At 33.7% G+C, this 17,226-nt stretch overlaps 3 protein-coding genes across 22 annotated transcripts in view; all 3 read right to left on the bottom strand.

The window, feature by feature from the left end:
- The window catches only part of MLO4 (Seven transmembrane MLO family protein), a 72,757-nt gene extending 68,376 nt beyond the window's left edge, over window positions 1-4,381 (bottom strand). For 6 of the 9 annotated variants that reach the window (XM_088213410.1, XM_088213413.1, XM_088213412.1 and 3 more), the window contains exons 1-4: window positions 3,659-4,380; window positions 2,279-2,336; window positions 1,153-1,379; window positions 959-1,075 (exon numbers count right to left, since the gene is read on the bottom strand). In XM_088213410.1, the coding sequence (XP_088069536.1) occupies window positions 959-1,075; window positions 1,153-1,379; window positions 2,279-2,336; window positions 3,659-3,784 (528 nt within the window). In that variant the 5' untranslated portion in view covers window positions 3,785-4,380. Of the gene's footprint in view, window positions 1-958; window positions 1,076-1,152; window positions 1,380-2,278; window positions 2,337-3,658 lie in introns of all 9 variants that reach the window. The other 3 variants (XM_088213408.1, XM_088213407.1, XM_088213406.1) reach the window with 3 other exon arrangements.
- A 2,642-nt stretch (window positions 4,382-7,023) lies between these two features.
- LOC110809611 (ferredoxin-like) lies at window positions 7,024-7,764 on the bottom strand. The gene has a single exon (XM_022035487.2). The coding sequence runs from the start codon at window positions 7,736-7,738 to the stop codon at window positions 7,187-7,189; it is 552 nt and encodes a 183-aa protein (XP_021891179.2). The 5' UTR covers window positions 7,739-7,764; the 3' UTR covers window positions 7,024-7,186.
- LOC110809610 (transmembrane 9 superfamily member 1) lies at window positions 7,024-16,343 on the bottom strand. 12 transcript variants are annotated; one of them, XR_015817040.1, is made up of 14 exons: window positions 16,057-16,343; window positions 12,738-12,930; window positions 12,542-12,646; window positions 12,085-12,102; window positions 11,898-11,995; window positions 11,661-11,813; window positions 11,445-11,579; window positions 11,129-11,295; window positions 10,839-10,933; window positions 10,344-10,717; window positions 9,854-10,127; window positions 8,323-8,918; window positions 7,989-8,075; window positions 7,024-7,847 (listed from the first exon to the last, which is right to left on the bottom strand). XR_015817040.1 is itself a non-coding variant. In XM_022035486.2 (12 exons), the coding sequence occupies exons 1-12, from the start codon at window positions 16,147-16,149 to the stop codon at window positions 8,851-8,853; spliced, it is 1,773 nt and encodes a 590-aa protein (XP_021891178.1). In that variant the 5' UTR covers window positions 16,150-16,343; the 3' UTR covers window positions 7,024-8,850. The 12 variants fall into 12 exon arrangements, 1 of the variants encoding a protein (XP_021891178.1); XR_015817042.1 differs by having other exon boundaries at window positions 7,024-7,843; XR_015817039.1 differs by having other exon boundaries at window positions 8,001-8,075.
- Between the last annotated feature and the right edge of the window lie 883 nt (window positions 16,344-17,226).

Raw genomic sequence — 17,226 nt, 5'->3', positions numbered from 1 at the left:
ATTTGATAACATTGTATCCAATCTAACTTTACTCAATATATATGTTAACTAGATTGAGGGGGAGTGTAGAAAATACTGTAATAAATTAGGTACTTCTTATTCTCCATTCTGTTATACAGAGTAGAATAATCCTAATAGGTGAGGTGTCATTCTTCTAGAAGGTGAGGTGGCATGGTAACAACAGAAATCTATTATCATCCCTTCCTTACATTCCTGAAAAGATGTCTGGTTTTCTTGTCTAAATAGCACCCTTTGGTGCCTTAAATTAATAAGAGAAAGAAGGGAAAATTTCTTCACTAAATCTCCATTCACAAAACTCTTCACTTTGAAATGCTAAAACAGATTAGAAATGCTAAAACAGATTAAAATGTTTAGCTTTTGGTTTTATGGTCCTTTGAAATGCTAAAACAGATTAGAATCCCAGCTTATAAGCTTGCCGCACCAAAGGACTCACGTACCCAATTCAGTATTCTGTGTCTCTCGTCTCAAGAAGTTTAAAAGTGATGAAGTTGCACAGCCTACTCTTCTACCAATCACAAGGGAGAGATTCCGCCAACATGGCAAGCAATCTTGGAGCACAAAAAGCAGTTTGCAAGGAGCTGGGGATCCACTAGGAAGGACTTTCACCAATTGATGCCTCTTGGGAAACTGTTGACACCTGTCTAGTCTTCATTTTCTAAATTTATATATATTTTATTAACAAAACACAATGAAGAGAATGATAGGGAAAATGGAGATGGAGTTAGAAATTTAAAATATTGTTTTTATTGTTTTCTAGAAAATTACTTCATTTGTAGTATGATTATCGCACAAATATTCAACTATTACATACTTTCATGAATAAAACATATACAAACACATGAATTTAGAAAAAAAAAAATTGAAAATATTATCATGGAATAAACAGAGCCTTATTTTTGCTTCTAGTACATAACTGAAGATGGGATGAGGAAGGCACCTTGCTCATAGCTAGACCAACTGCCAGACAACTGTACAGAACATGAGTAATGCCAAGGACAAATAAAAATCGATGAAGTTGCACAAGCCCCTCCAGTGACACAAACGGTTCACGACCCTGAAATGCAACCATTGTCACCTGTACTAAAAAACAGAAGGTACACAAAATTTCAAATAATTCACCCAGCAGTTTACCTCACCACATTGATGAGATGTTCCACTGTTTAGTCCCTTGGGGGGAATCTCAGTTTCATTCCCATAAGAGAATAAACTTTCAAAAAGGAATTTCTTAGTTGTACCATAATCCTCCTCTGAGCAAATATAAAATCTACTGCTGAAAAGAGATGAATCCACACAAATCTCAGATATCCATCGTGCCCATTGCGCCAATAACAAGGATATAAGCCCAAGCAGCATAAGCTCTACCATCAAGAAACACATGAATATTTCCGTAAGTAGAAACCTTATTTCCTTTATCATAATTTTCATTCAATAAGAAGAAACAATATCCAAAAACACAAACAATTATGTTAGGTTCAGGTCAAATTCCAACTCCATAAAAATGAAACAAAAATAGTAATATAAATATAATAAATAAATAAATAAAAATAGTATTATAATTTTAAGTCAATTATATGTCCAATTTAAATTAGATTATTTTTATTTTTCTCCTTGACAAATGAAAATACAAAATATATGGTTATCAAATAGAAGATATAAATCAAAATTATCCGTCAAGTACCGGTTATAACTAATTTCTACATATCAAAGAATTAAGATTTAGAAATTAAATGGAATGCAATAGATTTTTTTTAGATTGGGGGTGGGAGAATTTGACTCAAACTTGCATCGTCAACTCTACCATGAAAATATTATATCATCTAAACTCAATGTTCTTGGCAAAATAGAAAAGATTTGAACCAAACACAAAGTATATTGGAGTCTAGCATATAGTTTGTAGGGTTTGAATTGAGCTGTTGCTGGTTCTGTTAAGGATGAGGTTTGTGCTTGGAGAGGCATCCAAGGGGATGAGAGGATAGGCCTTATCCCCCTGGTTACTTTTTGGATTATCTGAAAGGAAGGAATAGAAGGGCTTTTGAGGGGGCTAAATCTAACTTTGTTAACTTTAAGGATTCTTGGTTCCAAATTTTGAACTTTCTGATTTAAGGTCATCCGATTTATTCTAATGAGAACTTTGGGGATCTTAAAGATATTTTAATGAACTTATAAATCTTTGAATATGGATTTGGGGCTCTTGAACATATACATTTTTATTTTCAAAAAACAAAACTGATATTGCAGTAAATGAAATCCTACTTACCTTCCTTAAGCTTCTCCAAAGAAGCAAAGAGAGCCTTCCTTCTAGTTTTCTTCAACCACTATAAAACAACAAACACAATAATCAATATTCCTCACAAATTTAATATAAAATCATCAGTTGCTCCTACCTCCTATCACATTAAAGAAAAGCAAATTGAATATTTAAACATTAAAATATATAATATTATAGCTACAAAACACTAAACAACTCAACTTACATTGCCACATATTTTCTTACTCAACAAATACCAATATTACATATTTCTACTACTCTTTTCTTATTCTTATCAATCAAAGACTGCTGTAACATTCATACATTTCTCGTTCTCCAATTTCCAACCTTTTAGCATGCATTTGCAATTTAAAATCTTTAAGGGGAAAAAAACAACCAAAACAGAGGATTTATTATTGCAACTAGGATTTTGGCATGAAAGAAAGACGTAGTTTTCATATTTCTTCTATAGTGAATGTAAATCCATCCCTTAGATTACATCCACTAAACCACATAAATCTCATATCATTTTACTTTTCTGCATTGCTTTTGCTTTTTAATATCGATAACCGATGTACTCATCCCACAAAATTATATGGCTCCAGAGCATCTAAAATTTATTGAAGGCTTAATTTCCTCTCATTTTACCAACAGAGAGATTATACCTATTGTCTCCTCGAATTTCAAGCATATGGATAAAACCAAAATCTTACTTGGAACAATTGAATCCTTTCAAAAGGGAAAATATGAAAAGTTCAGATTTCAAGCAGAGAAATCCTTTTTGAAATATACTATGTTTGGAATTTGACAAAAAAGTGTGGAGGTCATTTGTGAATTATAGGTTTATATTAGCATGTAAATTTAGATATGAATCTCACACCTTTTGCTGAATTCAATTGTTCCAAATATGAATTTTAATATGGAATTAATCAAGTACATACGAAATCATCTCAAACTTAAATTTGAATGAAATTTTGACATTGGGAAAAAATGTTAAGATTGATTTCACAAACAGTAATCAATTAAGTTTTAAAAAGTATTTTAGAAGTATAAATTTGTTTCAGACAATTAAAAATTATTTTCAAATAAATTTATTAAATTACTTAATTTATAAACAAACAGTCTAGACAGAATTAAAATTGTAAACACTTTTCCTCCATCATTCCCATATTTTCTCGAGAAAAGAACAGCATTCTGAATGACATATTGTTTCATGAAGAAAACAGGGGATTTTGATAAACAATAATGCGCCTTCCAATTCCAAGTTACCAGTAATCAGACAAGCTAAGAAAAGCAGCTGAAACAAAATGCAATAGTAATTAGTTTCAGATTCTCACGTTTTCTCAGCAACCAAACAAAATTTACAGCATTATAACCGTGGTTCCTTACCTTTCCAAATCGGTAGATAGAGCGCTCAACCAGAAAACAAACAAATACCAAAACAGAAACCACAGTAGCAACGGCATATGTTGGAGTCTCCGAAAGCGACCTCCCCGACCTTATCAGTTCTTCCATTTTCTGATCTTCAACAAGAAACTCCCATCAACATTCGCTATGTGATATCGAATATTTCCCTGGAAAGTAGAAGAAGTTTCCCCAGAAAAGCGAGAGGCCAAGTGAATAAAAGCGAAAGATCCACGAAGGAGAAAAGCTGGAGGCTTGATTGGGGGAAACATTTTCAGTGATTTGTTTAAGTATTCTATTAATTGAAGTAATATGAATCTGTCTAATCTGACAGATTTTATTGTTTATATTATTGTCTTTGTCTTTGTTGCTGAGCCTGTCAACAGATCCATTTTCGACTGCATCGAAATTGCTGTACCTTTTTCAAGTATTTCTCTCATTTGTTGTTGCCCGCTAAGATCTTACTCACGTGGACAACACTCCCAAGGCTCAATTCACGCCATTTTCCTCTTTCGGTCGTCTTACCATAAAAGAATTTTCCATGAAAGCTTAAGTCTACTCTCTGAGCGAGAATGCTCTTCTTCTATGCCAAGAATCTTCTCTTCTCTAAGAAATGGGCAAGAGAATGTGATTACAATTACAAGCATAGAGCAGAATGAATGCAATGCTTAAATCAATAACAGGAAAACAACTAAATGGACGAAAAATAGTTGGCACCTTATATCAAATGTAAATGCCTACTAATATATAATTGTGTAAAATAGAGTCAATAGGTGGTAAGATTGTTTACTAAAGACTTAGTCACTTAACCTATTTGTTTGTCCAAAATTAGTGAGATCAAATGAATAGAAGATCTCTAAGGGAGTGAGTGTTTTCTGGAGGTCGAATATTACTTTAAATTGAATATGTTTTGAAATTAAAAATTTGTTATTGATTGAATACATACATAGAGTCAAGTTTACATTTCTCAAAGAAATAAATATTGGTTTTTATATGTGCACATTGTCGTGAAAAAGTGTATATTAATGTCATTTACTATTTTTCTTTCTCTTAACTTCGCATATATTTTTAATGTTTTTAATTTCTCTCGTGCTAATTAGGTATTATCTTACAATAATTTTAAGAATTTTGTGATTGTATCTTTATATTAGCACCTCTTCCAATTCATACATTTCCTTCTTCATGTCTTGTTTATTCTTCATTTTTCAAGTCACTAATTTTATGCATTTGAAGAGCTTTTCAACTTTTATAGGAAAGAAATCACATGATTTTACTCTCAACTCAATTATATGTATATTTTCTGCTTTTCTATTTAATCTTGAGTCAACTTTTACTTATGATATTAGTTATGTTTTCTCTTCTAAAAAAAATGAGTTAAAGTATTACGAATAAGAAACCACCATCCATTAAGATTCAACTAATTCTTAATTAAATGGAATATAGGCTCTTAATCAAATAGTTTAAGTACACTAGATACCTCAATCAATAATCACCATCCTTCTTGCTTTTTTTAAAATAGATAGGATGAACAAGATGTTTTTCTTTAAAGTTTTCTTTTAAAATAAGATTGTAGATTCCTTTTTCCAAGTTTTTAGTGGACTTTTACAACCATTATAAGATCATTTTGGTGAGGTTGCACTTAGAATACTATTATCCACATTTTTTTTTTCTATGGTCATGTAGGATCATTTAAATCTCTCCATAAACCTTAATTTTTTTAATATTACATTTAATCTAAGAAAAATTTGAAAAAAAAAAAGAAAAAAAAAAGACATATGGATCTATTATATTGATTATATAAATTAATCAAGTTTCTTCAATATTGACTCTGTCAAAAAAATTAAAATTGACAAAGTTAGAAAGACTTAATAGATCAACAAGTTGGAGAAAAAGGATATTAACATCCAAAGCCTCAATATGGGGAAACATGTAATCATAGTATCAATACTTAAAAGATTGAACATTTCTATGTGTGGACAAGAGTTAACTTTTAAAAATGTTTCTTCTATTATCTCTCAACTTAAGAAATTTTTAATTAAGTTAATATAACTCATTAGATTCAATCAACTAGATAGCAGTAGGTATGTCAATCAATCTCATTAATTTAAAACATGATTTAAAAAAAAAAAAATTCGATAAAGTGAACTTATTACAATACATGTATAGATTTTGATAAAATAATAAACACTTAATTTATATTAACATCATTTTTAAGTGTATTTTTAAAAGAATAATTGTACTAAAACTAGAGTAATAGAAGATGAAATTGTCATATCTCAATTTTGTCTAATCTAAAATTTAAATCATTTTGATTATAATATAAAAATAAAAATAAAAATGCAAATTTGAATTTACTTAAATTTTAATTTGTTATCTTCGTAATTTAGTTTTGTTATCAATGTAAGTTGTTATTTTTTTTATTAATTTTTATTATATATTATTTGATGTTCAGAGAAAAAGGAGAAAAATAAGAATTCAAAAAAAGAGAGAGAAACAAAAAAGAAAAAGGAAGAAATTCAATTTATTTTGCCGCCCAGGAGAGTTTATTTTGGTTCTCTGGTCCAAGAAATTCAGCCCAAGGGATATTGAGGCCCTTCCCCTTTTAATTGAAACGACGTCATTCTAAGGAGGTCCAGTACCATGGAAGACACCCAAACGGCATCGTTCAACACGAGGCCCAGTAAAAACGACGCTGTTTGGACGTCCTATAAAAGCGAAACGTTGGGCTTTAATTTGCCTGGTCTGGAATATGTACAGACACCAAGTTAAATATGTGTATATATATATATATATATATATATATATATTATATGGGCAACAGTTTAATATAACCATGTTGGGAGCAAACATGGTTTTTGCTTCTAAAACCAAACCCAATTCAACTTAAATTCACTTAAGAATTAATTCAATCTGACAACTTTTATATTTATTTATTTTAATAAATCAGGATGGAACGTGGTAGATTGATTCGGATTATCATATTATAGCTTTTTTATTCTCTCTAATAGAATATAAATAATATTTTTATTTAATATATTTTTAACTTTATGTTTTATCAAATTGTTAATTTAATGTTTTTAAAAGATCTATATATATATATGTTGGTAATTTTTTGTCAATAGGTTACATTTGAAAGAATTGTGGCCACCAATCTTTTACCCCCTTATCCCCAAAGGAGGAATACAAACCTCTCTTACATTCATCATTTTGGCAAGCAGATCTAACTATTTCCAAAGGTAGCTTACAGTGTAATGACTATTTCCTGCATGAATGAATCTGGTAATGGAGTGAACAGAGATTACATATATACATATACATATATTGATGGAGGAAATTAGGAAGAGTGAATAGAAAAGGAAGCTAAAGAGTTGATGGTTATTAATTTGTTCACACAAAACAGAAGATAAGAGAAAAACAAGTGTATCCCTTGAAATGATAATTCAGTACACTACAGGTAAATTAGCAAGAAACCGCAGGCGTAGACACATGATAAAGAAAGACACAAGGAATAAATCAACCCACCAACTCTTCCTCCTTGTGTGTCTCAATCACAACATCAGACTGAACATAAGCCACACAAGTGAGAATATAGCCGCTACCCAGCTGATCATCATCAAGGAATTGGTTGTCGGATTGATCAACATTACCTTCCACAACCTTTCCTGCGCAGGAAGAGCAAGCACCAGCCCTGCAAGAGTAAGGAAGGTCAATGCCTTGCTCCTCAGCCACGTCAAGAATGTATTGGTCATCAGGGCAATCAAATTCGCTTGTTCCATCTGGTGTAATCAGCTTAACTTTGTAAGTTGCCATTGCTGTTATACGACCACCTCGTCCGGATTTGACACCGAAAAGAGCCTGTCCAATGCTTGGAAGGGACTTAAGGCTTGTCGCCATGGGTTGGCGACGGAAAAAGGAGGTGCTGACCATGGCGCTGGATAGGGCTGTGGAGGCCATTTTTGTGTTCAGAACTTGGGCTGCAATGCTTCTTGTTGGTGCTAGAGAGTGGATGGGAGAGGGTTGCAAGTATTCATAAATGGGAAAATGTGGCACGAGATGAAGTGGCATGAAATCCTATCTGCCACATGGCATGTTTTTGTGGCTTACTTTATCTTCTCACTCAATGAATGAATGTGGTTGCCACAATCCATGTGATGCGTGGATCAACAGCTTCTGACTTACACAGAGAAGAAAAACAAAATAAATAAGAAACTTAGGTGTTCGAAAAAGAATAATTTAAGAAAAAGCGAAAAATAAACAAAGGGTTCAAAAAATGTTGCAATCAGATGTGATGCCTGCAAGAAATGGAATCACCCACTTGATGACCTACTTGTCAAAAACCAAACCACTCATTTCTGTGTGCTCTACGAACCATTTCCTCCATAAACTTTCCTTCTGCAAACGCCTACAAATACCACAAGCCCACTGATCTTAATACAAAAGCGTTCTATTTTACAAAACATGCGACTTCCCACATTTTTAATCTGAAAATTGTCTTCTGTGAACTTCTCTGACCTCCGGTTGCGTTTCCATTATCCTTCCATTTTTCCAATCTATCTTTACCATTAAAATTTCAATGCTTGATAATTGAGATTGTAAACATAAACAATTAGATCTCATCCGGTAATGATGTGGTGGAATTAAGATCTTACCAAAATTTAAGACAGACATTCAATTTGAAATTCGTCATGTAGTTTTTTCCCTGCATAAACATGTGCAAACCTGGAAAGATTACAAAATCAATATGGTACCAACTCCAGTATGCTCAATTCCTAATACCCTTGCCCTGGTGACCTTTCTTCTCTCCACAAATGATTACAAAAAGCAAACAATTTCAGGAGAAAATACTCTTCTCTACATAAAAGGATTAAGGGAAAAAGAATATAAGATGACAGCTGTCAGCTGTTTTTGCTAAAAGTTTAAACAATCTCCAAATCCTAAATTAAGGCTTTTCACTTACAGCTTGGGGGAAAAACCAAAAAAGCTCAGGGCTTCCCCTAGTCCGAACCAGATTTCAGGTCGACAACAATACTTCCTACTCACCCTGCAATTTCATTGGCTGAACTCTGGCTCTTCCATACACTTCTCGTTCCTACTGGCTTCCTCTTAAAACCTACCAGTCCCAGCAGCCATAATTCTCAGGAAGCATCACCAGGTCTATGGTTCCACTCTCGAATAATCTAGTCACACTTGATGTTTCTGTAGATCCTCCTCACAAACAAATTAGAGCCAAGATGACCAACAGCTCCTGCACATTCAAGCAAAAAGTTAGGTCCTTGCGTTAGTGCTCTGTTTTAGAAACCTAATTAGCCACAACAAGTAACTCATATGACCATTTTTTTCATAAAAAAGTAACTCATAATACCACTTCACGGGTGACTGGGAAAAACCCTCCTTAGCTAATGGCCAAGACAAACAGCTGGAGAAGAATGGCTGGTTAAAGACCTAAGTCACTACATAATGTTTTCTCCCAAAGTAAGGGAACTTTACATCTCATACTGTTGTTAGGAAATTAAACCACAAAACAATTTAGTCAATCAGCTCATAGAGGTAGAAACTCCGTATGCCTTCGCCACAGAATATTTTCTTTTATGGATAAATAAATCATGTTAAGAGTGGAAAGAAAAATTTATCAATAGGCTTCAGAAAAATCTCGAAGAACCCTAAACGGATTGGACAAGAATATACTGTGGACAACTTTAAGATAAAGATCAAGTTCGAAGTCAAAAAGTCCAATTTCAATCCTGCCTGAATTTCAATAATCAAGCTTCCTAAAGATTGAAATATTTCATGAAATTTGCAGAATGACAAAAGTATGACCATATCCTGTAATAATAGTCAGAAAAATAATCCTAGGTTTTTTTTTTTTTTTTTTTTTTTAATAAATAAACCCTAGGTCTTTTTTTTTATTAAGGTCATCCTCTATTCCTATGAGAATCCTGGAGACCCTATAATATGTAATTTTGTATATGGATTGCACCTCCTTGGTGTGAACAGATATATTTTTTCTTTCAAAAACAGTATTCAGAAGAATAACCAGCTTCATATGCAAAGACGGGGAAATACTTGTAAAAAAAAATCAATCTGCTAGCAATAATAACACTGTAAAGGTAAGAAATGAGGAATGATAAAAGCTAGCCAAAGTTTTGTAATGTGCCTTTGCTAAAAAACTGTCGAACTCACCACAGAGGATTCCCAAACCAAGGCAAAACATCAACGTGTATCCAAAGTAGAAGCTTGTCTGGAAGAAACCAAACATTTTAGTCTTCACATAGTAGTAATATATGGAGTACAGGTACACATAGACTGCTGTTGAGGCAGCAGAGAAGAAAGATGTCCACTGCCAGTGATAGTTCTCCGCATTAAGCAGAAAGTAAGTCCCCACAATTGTTACACAAACAGTTACAATGATGAGGATAAGAAAAACCAGCAGCATAAAGCCATAGACATAGTAAACCTGTCGAGCACAAATACAAATTTTGCATTAGGTTTGAGACAGCATCAATTGAAATTTCAAAAGTAAAATCAAGTTTAAGAAATTGATAAAAAAAAACTGCAATAAGAATATAATTATCTTCCAACACATGTTCGACATTATTCATTTGAACTAAGCCTTTTCCCTTTTTTCCATTTTTCCTTTATTTTTGTGATGGCTAAAAGAGTAATGATTTACCTTGTAGTTCCAGAAGGACGTGAAAACAAAATACATCTCAATGAATATACTTCCAAAGGGTAGCAAACCTCCCATCAAAGAGACTACGGATGGTGTGAGGTACCATTTCTTCTCAGGAATTGGACGAGGGATAGTCTTCACACGACATGGATTGTTTGGAGCACCACTCCAGTTTCTTCCAACAACTGTACCAAGAAGAGCCAGAGGGAAAGAAATGAAGGCCCAAATCACAAAAACTACCACCATTGTGCCAAAGGGAATAGCAGCCAGAGATCCATAGAATATAGCAATTGTGTTCAAGACAAAGCCAATCCCGAAGCACATAAATGGGAATAGAGATGCTGTAAGGATCATTGATTTTATCCAATTTTTGCCTGAATAAACCAAAAAAAGAAACCAAATATTGTAAATATAAAGTAAAATAGGGGAAAATAGAAAATGTTAGACACAACCAAGCAGAGAAATGAATCTGACAATTAATAGTTAAATGCATACCCCCATTGCGTGAGTACATCCCGCCACTCACATAACCAGAAATGAAGGATGTTAGAGCATAGCACACAATAAAAGTTGTGACAATAGCTCCTCTCCTGAACCAGGAATGTGATTTGATGTTAATATAGAGAAGTAACCAGACAACAGATTTTACCACGCAAACAATAATTGCTTTTCCTATCCACCCACTCAAAACGGTGGTAATTGTAGTAAGCTCAGGCATGACAAGCACAAACATTTTGATGTACAGAATCATAATAGATATCCATAAATGGATTCAAGGAACATACCCAATGTATAGTGTTCCCACAATTGCCAATAAAATGACCAGGAGAACAAGCAATGCTAGCTGAGCACCAGTGCCAACGACAGCTGAAAGGATAACGAGATTGCGAGGAGGCCGGAAAACATCACCATGAACAAGTTTCCACCCAGACTCTTCACTCACATCTCTCTCCTGTAGTTGATGTTGCATTAACAAGAATATGAACTGTTAGAATCTACTGTAACTCATTATATAAAACATAAAACAGAAGGGAACAAAAATGGCAATAGTAAAGCCAAAAATAAAAATGATCAAATATCAGAAAGTTAACGAGTCATCACCAAGGTCTCCAGATCATCATCTTCCCGAGCATATTTCGCATAGTCATTTCTAAGCGTTCGCATCAGTATCATTGACACCAAACCAGTAAGGAAAATAACCATCATGAACGAATTAAAAATAGAGAACCAATGGATCTGCAGATCGAAAAATAGTGATAACTATTAGAAATTTTGAAGAAAATGCAAAGGGACAAAAAAGTAATGGTAAACATTTACCTGATGTTCAAAGAAAGGATAATCCAAATAAACATCAAAGCGACGTGCAAATGTTACATTAGTTGATATCCATTTGATAGAATAGGTCAAGTCCAATGTTCTCCCTGCTTCCAGTGGTCTCGGGCTCTCTTGAGTAAGATTTACATGAATAATCTGCATGAAGATGAATCTGGTATAGTACCAACAACAGATTCTCAAGTCAATAATAGAAGTCAAGAGATATGAATAGCCACAAACCTGATCTTTATTGTACTTAACAACAATATCCTTATGTGTATAAAGAACATGCTTGCCATTATTGCTGTTCTTATCAGGACGCAGTTCACCAACAAAGCCTACAGCAACACAAAAAAATGAGAAAGTACATTCAACCAGGATCCGGAATTAGATTTTCTTTTTCAAAAAAATGAACAGGAATACATACCCCATAGAGGAAGATCATCTGAACTTGCAGTAAGAAAATCAAAGAGCAGGGTACATGAAAAATCCAAGAAGAAAAAATGTAAGCACCATGGCAAACTTAAACCTTCCACCTCCTAATAAAGCTTACAAAATCAAGCAAAAGACACCTAAACAACTCTTAATAGTTCTATCATTGATTACATATGTTAATCACATAAATGTTGATATTTTACTAAAATCATCTAATTGTTGGCCCATCAGTCCATACGTGTACTTACTCAAAAAGATAGCCTTAATCCAAAAAAATGAATCAGTCCTATTGTGTATTATACTTCCAAAACCATTATAACCTCAGGAAAAAATAGTCTTAATCCAAAAAATTAATTAATCATATGTGTACTATATTTCTAAGAACATTAAAGCTCCAATAGATATTTTCACTCCCAAATATGGACGGAAAAAGATTCAATTAAACATACCCATGAAAAACTCAAACCAGTAGCTGTTCTCAATTGCATCTTTGAACTGCTTGACCTTTGCTTCATCAAGTTCCAGTTGACAGATGATACCTTTATCAACAGTCTCTGAGAAAAAGAACAGAAAACAGTCACCAAATGCAGTTAACTTCTAATTATTATCTAAACCACATTAGCAAATATGATGAAGTTCACATACTTGAGAACTTAATATCTATCTGACTGTCGATAAGTTCATTTCCACCCAAGACTTCACCAAGTCCACCCCATTTGTGAGCAGGATTGCCAGATGGGTGACAAAATGGGAGAATATAATAGTTGTATGTTTCTTGTGGATTATTGTATGGACCAACTTTATTAACCCAAAGAGTAACTGGCTCATCAGGTTGATACTGGGCAAAAACAAAGAATGTATCAGCAAATTGGCAATTCAGATGCCAAAACAACATAAAATATAGCGCAATACATGGGAACAGTATAATGTTGGAGCTATAATTTTTAATGAAGCTAATTCATTATCACCAATATAGACAACAAAAACAAAAATATGTGTAGAAATCAGACGGGGATTATTTATTATCCCTTTAATGAACAGGAAACAACCAGAAAAACTAAAAGGAAAGGGTACAATTTAAAAACTCTTGTTTGCAAGTAAAAATTTCAATCATCGTCCACTAACGGCATTTATTATTCTTGTGATAGGAAATACAAGATGACAGCAGAAACACTTTTAAGAACTATTTTTCTTTAAGAAATAAATATTATTAAACAACAGATAAGTAAGAAATATAAAGAGGAGGATAAGACATCCTCAGAAAACCTCCATAAAAACAGAGGAAAAGAAAACAAAAAGAAACAAGAAAATCAATCCAAATTGCCTCCTGACTCCTTTGAAGGATGGATAGTAAAACATCTATGAAAGAATTGTGAGCCTTTTCTTTTGAGATAAAACATGAATATGTATTAATATAAGTACCAAGAGGGTGTCACCCATTTACAACATTTACAAATCTATTAATATTCAACAAGTTCCGCAAAATCCTCCATAATACCCAAAGGAGGACTCTGTAACAAAAAACCAAGGGTTTGGAACCACTTATTCTTTAAAATATCAAAACCATTAATGTCATGGACCCCCTCAAAAGCCCTCTTATTCATCTCTTTTCACACGACCCAAAAGATAGTAAGCGGGATAAAGTCCATCTGTTTTCAGCCTCTAATGCGCTTCCACGCCCAAATTTCCTCCCTCACCGAACCTGCCATCACCTATGTACACCCAACAGCCCATCAACCATAGTCCATAGCTTGTACCAAACAGCATAGTAACACATGTTTACAAGTCTCCTCATCTTTCTTGAAGAGAAAACTTGTTAACCAAAATCTTTCTCCTCTTCTTCAAGTTGTCTATGGTCAAGAAACGTTCTTGACTAGCCTCCCAAGCGAAAAAAGAGATCCGGGAGGAATTTTGATCTTCCAAATCTGCCTGACAGGAAAGTGTATACCAGCATCATTATACTTGTACAACTTTTTGTAGAAAGATTTAACCAAAAGAGACTCATTGTGTGTACGGCCTTAGCCCAAAGCAATGCCAAAAGATCCAGTCTCTCCACAGAAATTGAGGCGTAAAGTATCCAGTCTGTCCACAGAAATTGAGGCGTAAAGTGATCCTTGAAATTCTGCAATATGCTCCAATAATAACACCCAAAACTACCCAATTCCTTTTAGAAATGATTTCGTAACATTATAAGGCATGTCATTTACTTCTGAACACCAGAACTTGCTGCAACTGCAGGCTAATATTTGAAATCCAATTTAACAAAACAAAGAAATATAAATATAAAATGCAATTGGGTGGACCAAAAGAAGATTCCATTTAAACACAAATTTGCAAAACTAAAAATACACTCGTTTTGTCCTTTTCTTTACATGTTTTCATGACTGAGGGACTTGACATTCTTCAGACAGATCTTACTAGTTAGCTCATGCATCCCACATCTGAATCCAGTCAAAAGATATCGCCTTTACATCATAGTAAGTGATTACTCTGGACATAGATATAAATTGTAAAATATACTGCCTATTAGCATAAAGAACAAACAGAAAGACCTTCAACCGGGTGGCAGTTTCCCACTGCTCATGGCAAGCAACTCAAATTTGCTGCATTCTGGGGGGGGGCAACTATGATGCAGATTTCTCAATAAGAATTATGAATCGCTTACCTTTACGGGAAGGACATAATATTTGGTATCACTAGCTTAAATTTCTTCCCAAGCAAGAGTTTGCAACAAACAAAAAGTGTTTGCAACCATTAAGTCTCTAACTCCACCTAAAGAATAAAAAGGACGCCTAAAAGATTTTATGTTCCTTCCTTTCAGAATAACCCACAAAGTAGCCAAGGGGACAAGAGAGAATATTCTGCTTTTATCACCCCAGATACTCCACCAAGCCGAAAGCTCCACTGCACCTGAAGCAGGTTCACCCACTTCTATTACTTTCCTTCCAAATTTACAAACAAGATAATCAAGGGCATAAGAGAGGTAAATTTTTTCCTTCTCTTAAACCCCAGATTCCATTCCAAGCCCAAAGCTTTGCTGCAACTGATCCACCCACCTCAAGTTAACAAAGTCAAAAGCCATGCACCAGAGGCAATAGGAGAAAGGACACCAGAAAGTATATTAACCATAGTCTCAGCCACCCTCTTGAACAGGTAACAACATCCACCAGAATCTTGTCCTGCCTTACAAGGAAAATTTAGCCCTCCTTCGTTAATGCAAGGATACTACATTAGTAAGGTAAAATAAAATAAAGTTGTGCTATCTCATTGGACCAATCTACAAACACATTTCCATTTTGTCAGATGGCCTTCATCTCAATTCTAATATGTGCTTGAACGTTTTGATTGGAAATACTTTCTAAAAAGAGTATAGAAGAAACCATGTCAGAACTTAGGAAAAAGATTGCTGAGATTGAGAAACCTAGAGATATAAACAAAATGCCGAGATATCCATAGAAAAGTTGATTGTGGAATGGGCAACCAAGGCCGAACCACAGAGAAATCACGACCACCGTAGTCCCATTTGCCGTCACTATTGTGGCATGTACACAATATCAGACGGGAACTCCATCACATTATAGAAGGAATTTCTATACGTATATCGCATACATATCTCAGTAAATAACGAAGGAATAAGTAAATACCTAAAATCCACTTGTAACATAAGCCATTTAGTTAAAGTAATTTACGCACAAACACATACAGAGATATGTACTTCGCTAGTGAGAAAGTCTAAAAACTCTGATAAACCATAAGCTCTATGAATAATAGAGGCCTTATTTACGAACAAGCACTCTAACAACAACCCAAGAATGAAACACCAAAGAACAGCAACCCCAAAATGAACAGATCCGAGTCAACTTAAAGCATAAATATAACGAAAATAACAAGATCTAGGTATCAAAAAGCTAGTCACGGCTCAACAAGCAGGTGAAGTCACTAACAAAGAGGAAAATAGAGATACCTTGTGATCATACTCAGAGGCGATAACAGAAGAGAGGAAGAGGAAGAGGAAGGCGAAGAGAGAAAGGCTAAATCGAACGGTAAAGGACGGCATGGCGGTTGCCGGCGGGGATCGGATCTAATGATCCAGATTCCAGCAGGAGTCAAACGATTACAAATGTGAATCTCTTGTGTTTGCTTTGATTCTCTTCTTCCTTCTTTCTTTCTTCAGAGAGAAGAGAGCGGTGTTTAGTACATGACCCCAGCACCACTTCTAGATTTGCGACTGGTTAACGCGACACCCCATTTTCGTTGAAATAAAAGCATGCGCGAAATTTTTATTTTTATTTTATTTTTATGAAGAGTACGTTAATTATTTAAGATTCTTCATAATTTTTAATTTTGAGATTTATATTTAATACTACTAGAAAATTTAAGTAATTGATCACAATCTAAGCATAATAAATTATATGTATTATAATTTAACCAAATATGATAAAAAAAATAAATAAATAAGAGAATACAAGAAAATAAATAAGTTTTTTTAAAATTCACTACACTAGGTAGAATTTTTTACAACATGTATTTATTAGTTGATACAAAAATATTAATCAAGTATAAATTCTATAAAGATCAAGAGGTATGGATAATCATAAATTATAAAATTTAAAAAGTTATAACATACCTTGAATGTTTATTGTGAGAAATATTTTTAAAATGTTATTAAAAAATAATACACACTCTGAATATTCTTGTATTATTCGAGAATGTTCAAATTGTGCATTGTAGTATTTTTATATTAAAACAAAATTTGTACTTTCAAGTTTATGTTTTTGAATAAGCATTTACCACTAATGATCCATCTAACAGTGTTAGGTGGATCTCGACATGAAAGATGACATCACCACATGAACATCCAGCTTAAAAAGGTTACTAGTGTGACAGACAAGTGTTTGTCATGCTACCAATCACTTTTCCTTATTTTTTCTTCCTTTTTTTTTACGAGTACATACCGTTCTCTTTTCTTCATCCCTAATAACTACATTTGTCAACTTAAGTTCCCTCATTTCTTGTAACCATTTTGAAAAATTCCTAAGCTTTCATATCTCTCATCCCACACCTTCTCAACAAAAACCATCAATTTCTCGACACAAACATATAACTTCTCTAAGTGAAAATCCTTATGTAAATT

Source organism: Carica papaya, chromosome 2 (genome assembly GCF_054855325.1).
Source record: "Carica papaya isolate Zhongbai chromosome 2, ASM5485532v1, whole genome shotgun sequence".
Classification (NCBI taxonomy): domain Eukaryota; kingdom Viridiplantae; phylum Streptophyta; class Magnoliopsida; order Brassicales; family Caricaceae; genus Carica; species Carica papaya.
This window is presented reverse-complemented; position numbering and strand designations above follow the sequence as displayed.

Coding starts and splice junctions, on each gene's coding strand:
- LOC110809611 (XM_022035487.2), bottom strand. CDS start 7,738: ATGCCACTTCATCTCGTGCCACATTTTCCCATTTATGAATACTTGCAA.
- LOC110809610 (XM_022035486.2), bottom strand. CDS start 16,149: ATGCCGTCCTTTACCGTTCGATTTAGCCTTTCTCTCTTCGCCTTCCTC. Junction 11,296..11,444: donor ATGATGATCTGGAGACCTTG/GTGATGACTCGT, acceptor CATCAACTACAG/GAGAGAGATGTGAGTGAAGA. Junction 10,718..10,838: donor GATGTACTCACGCAATGGGG/GTATGCATTTAA, acceptor TGGTTTATTCAG/GCAAAAATTGGATAAAATCA.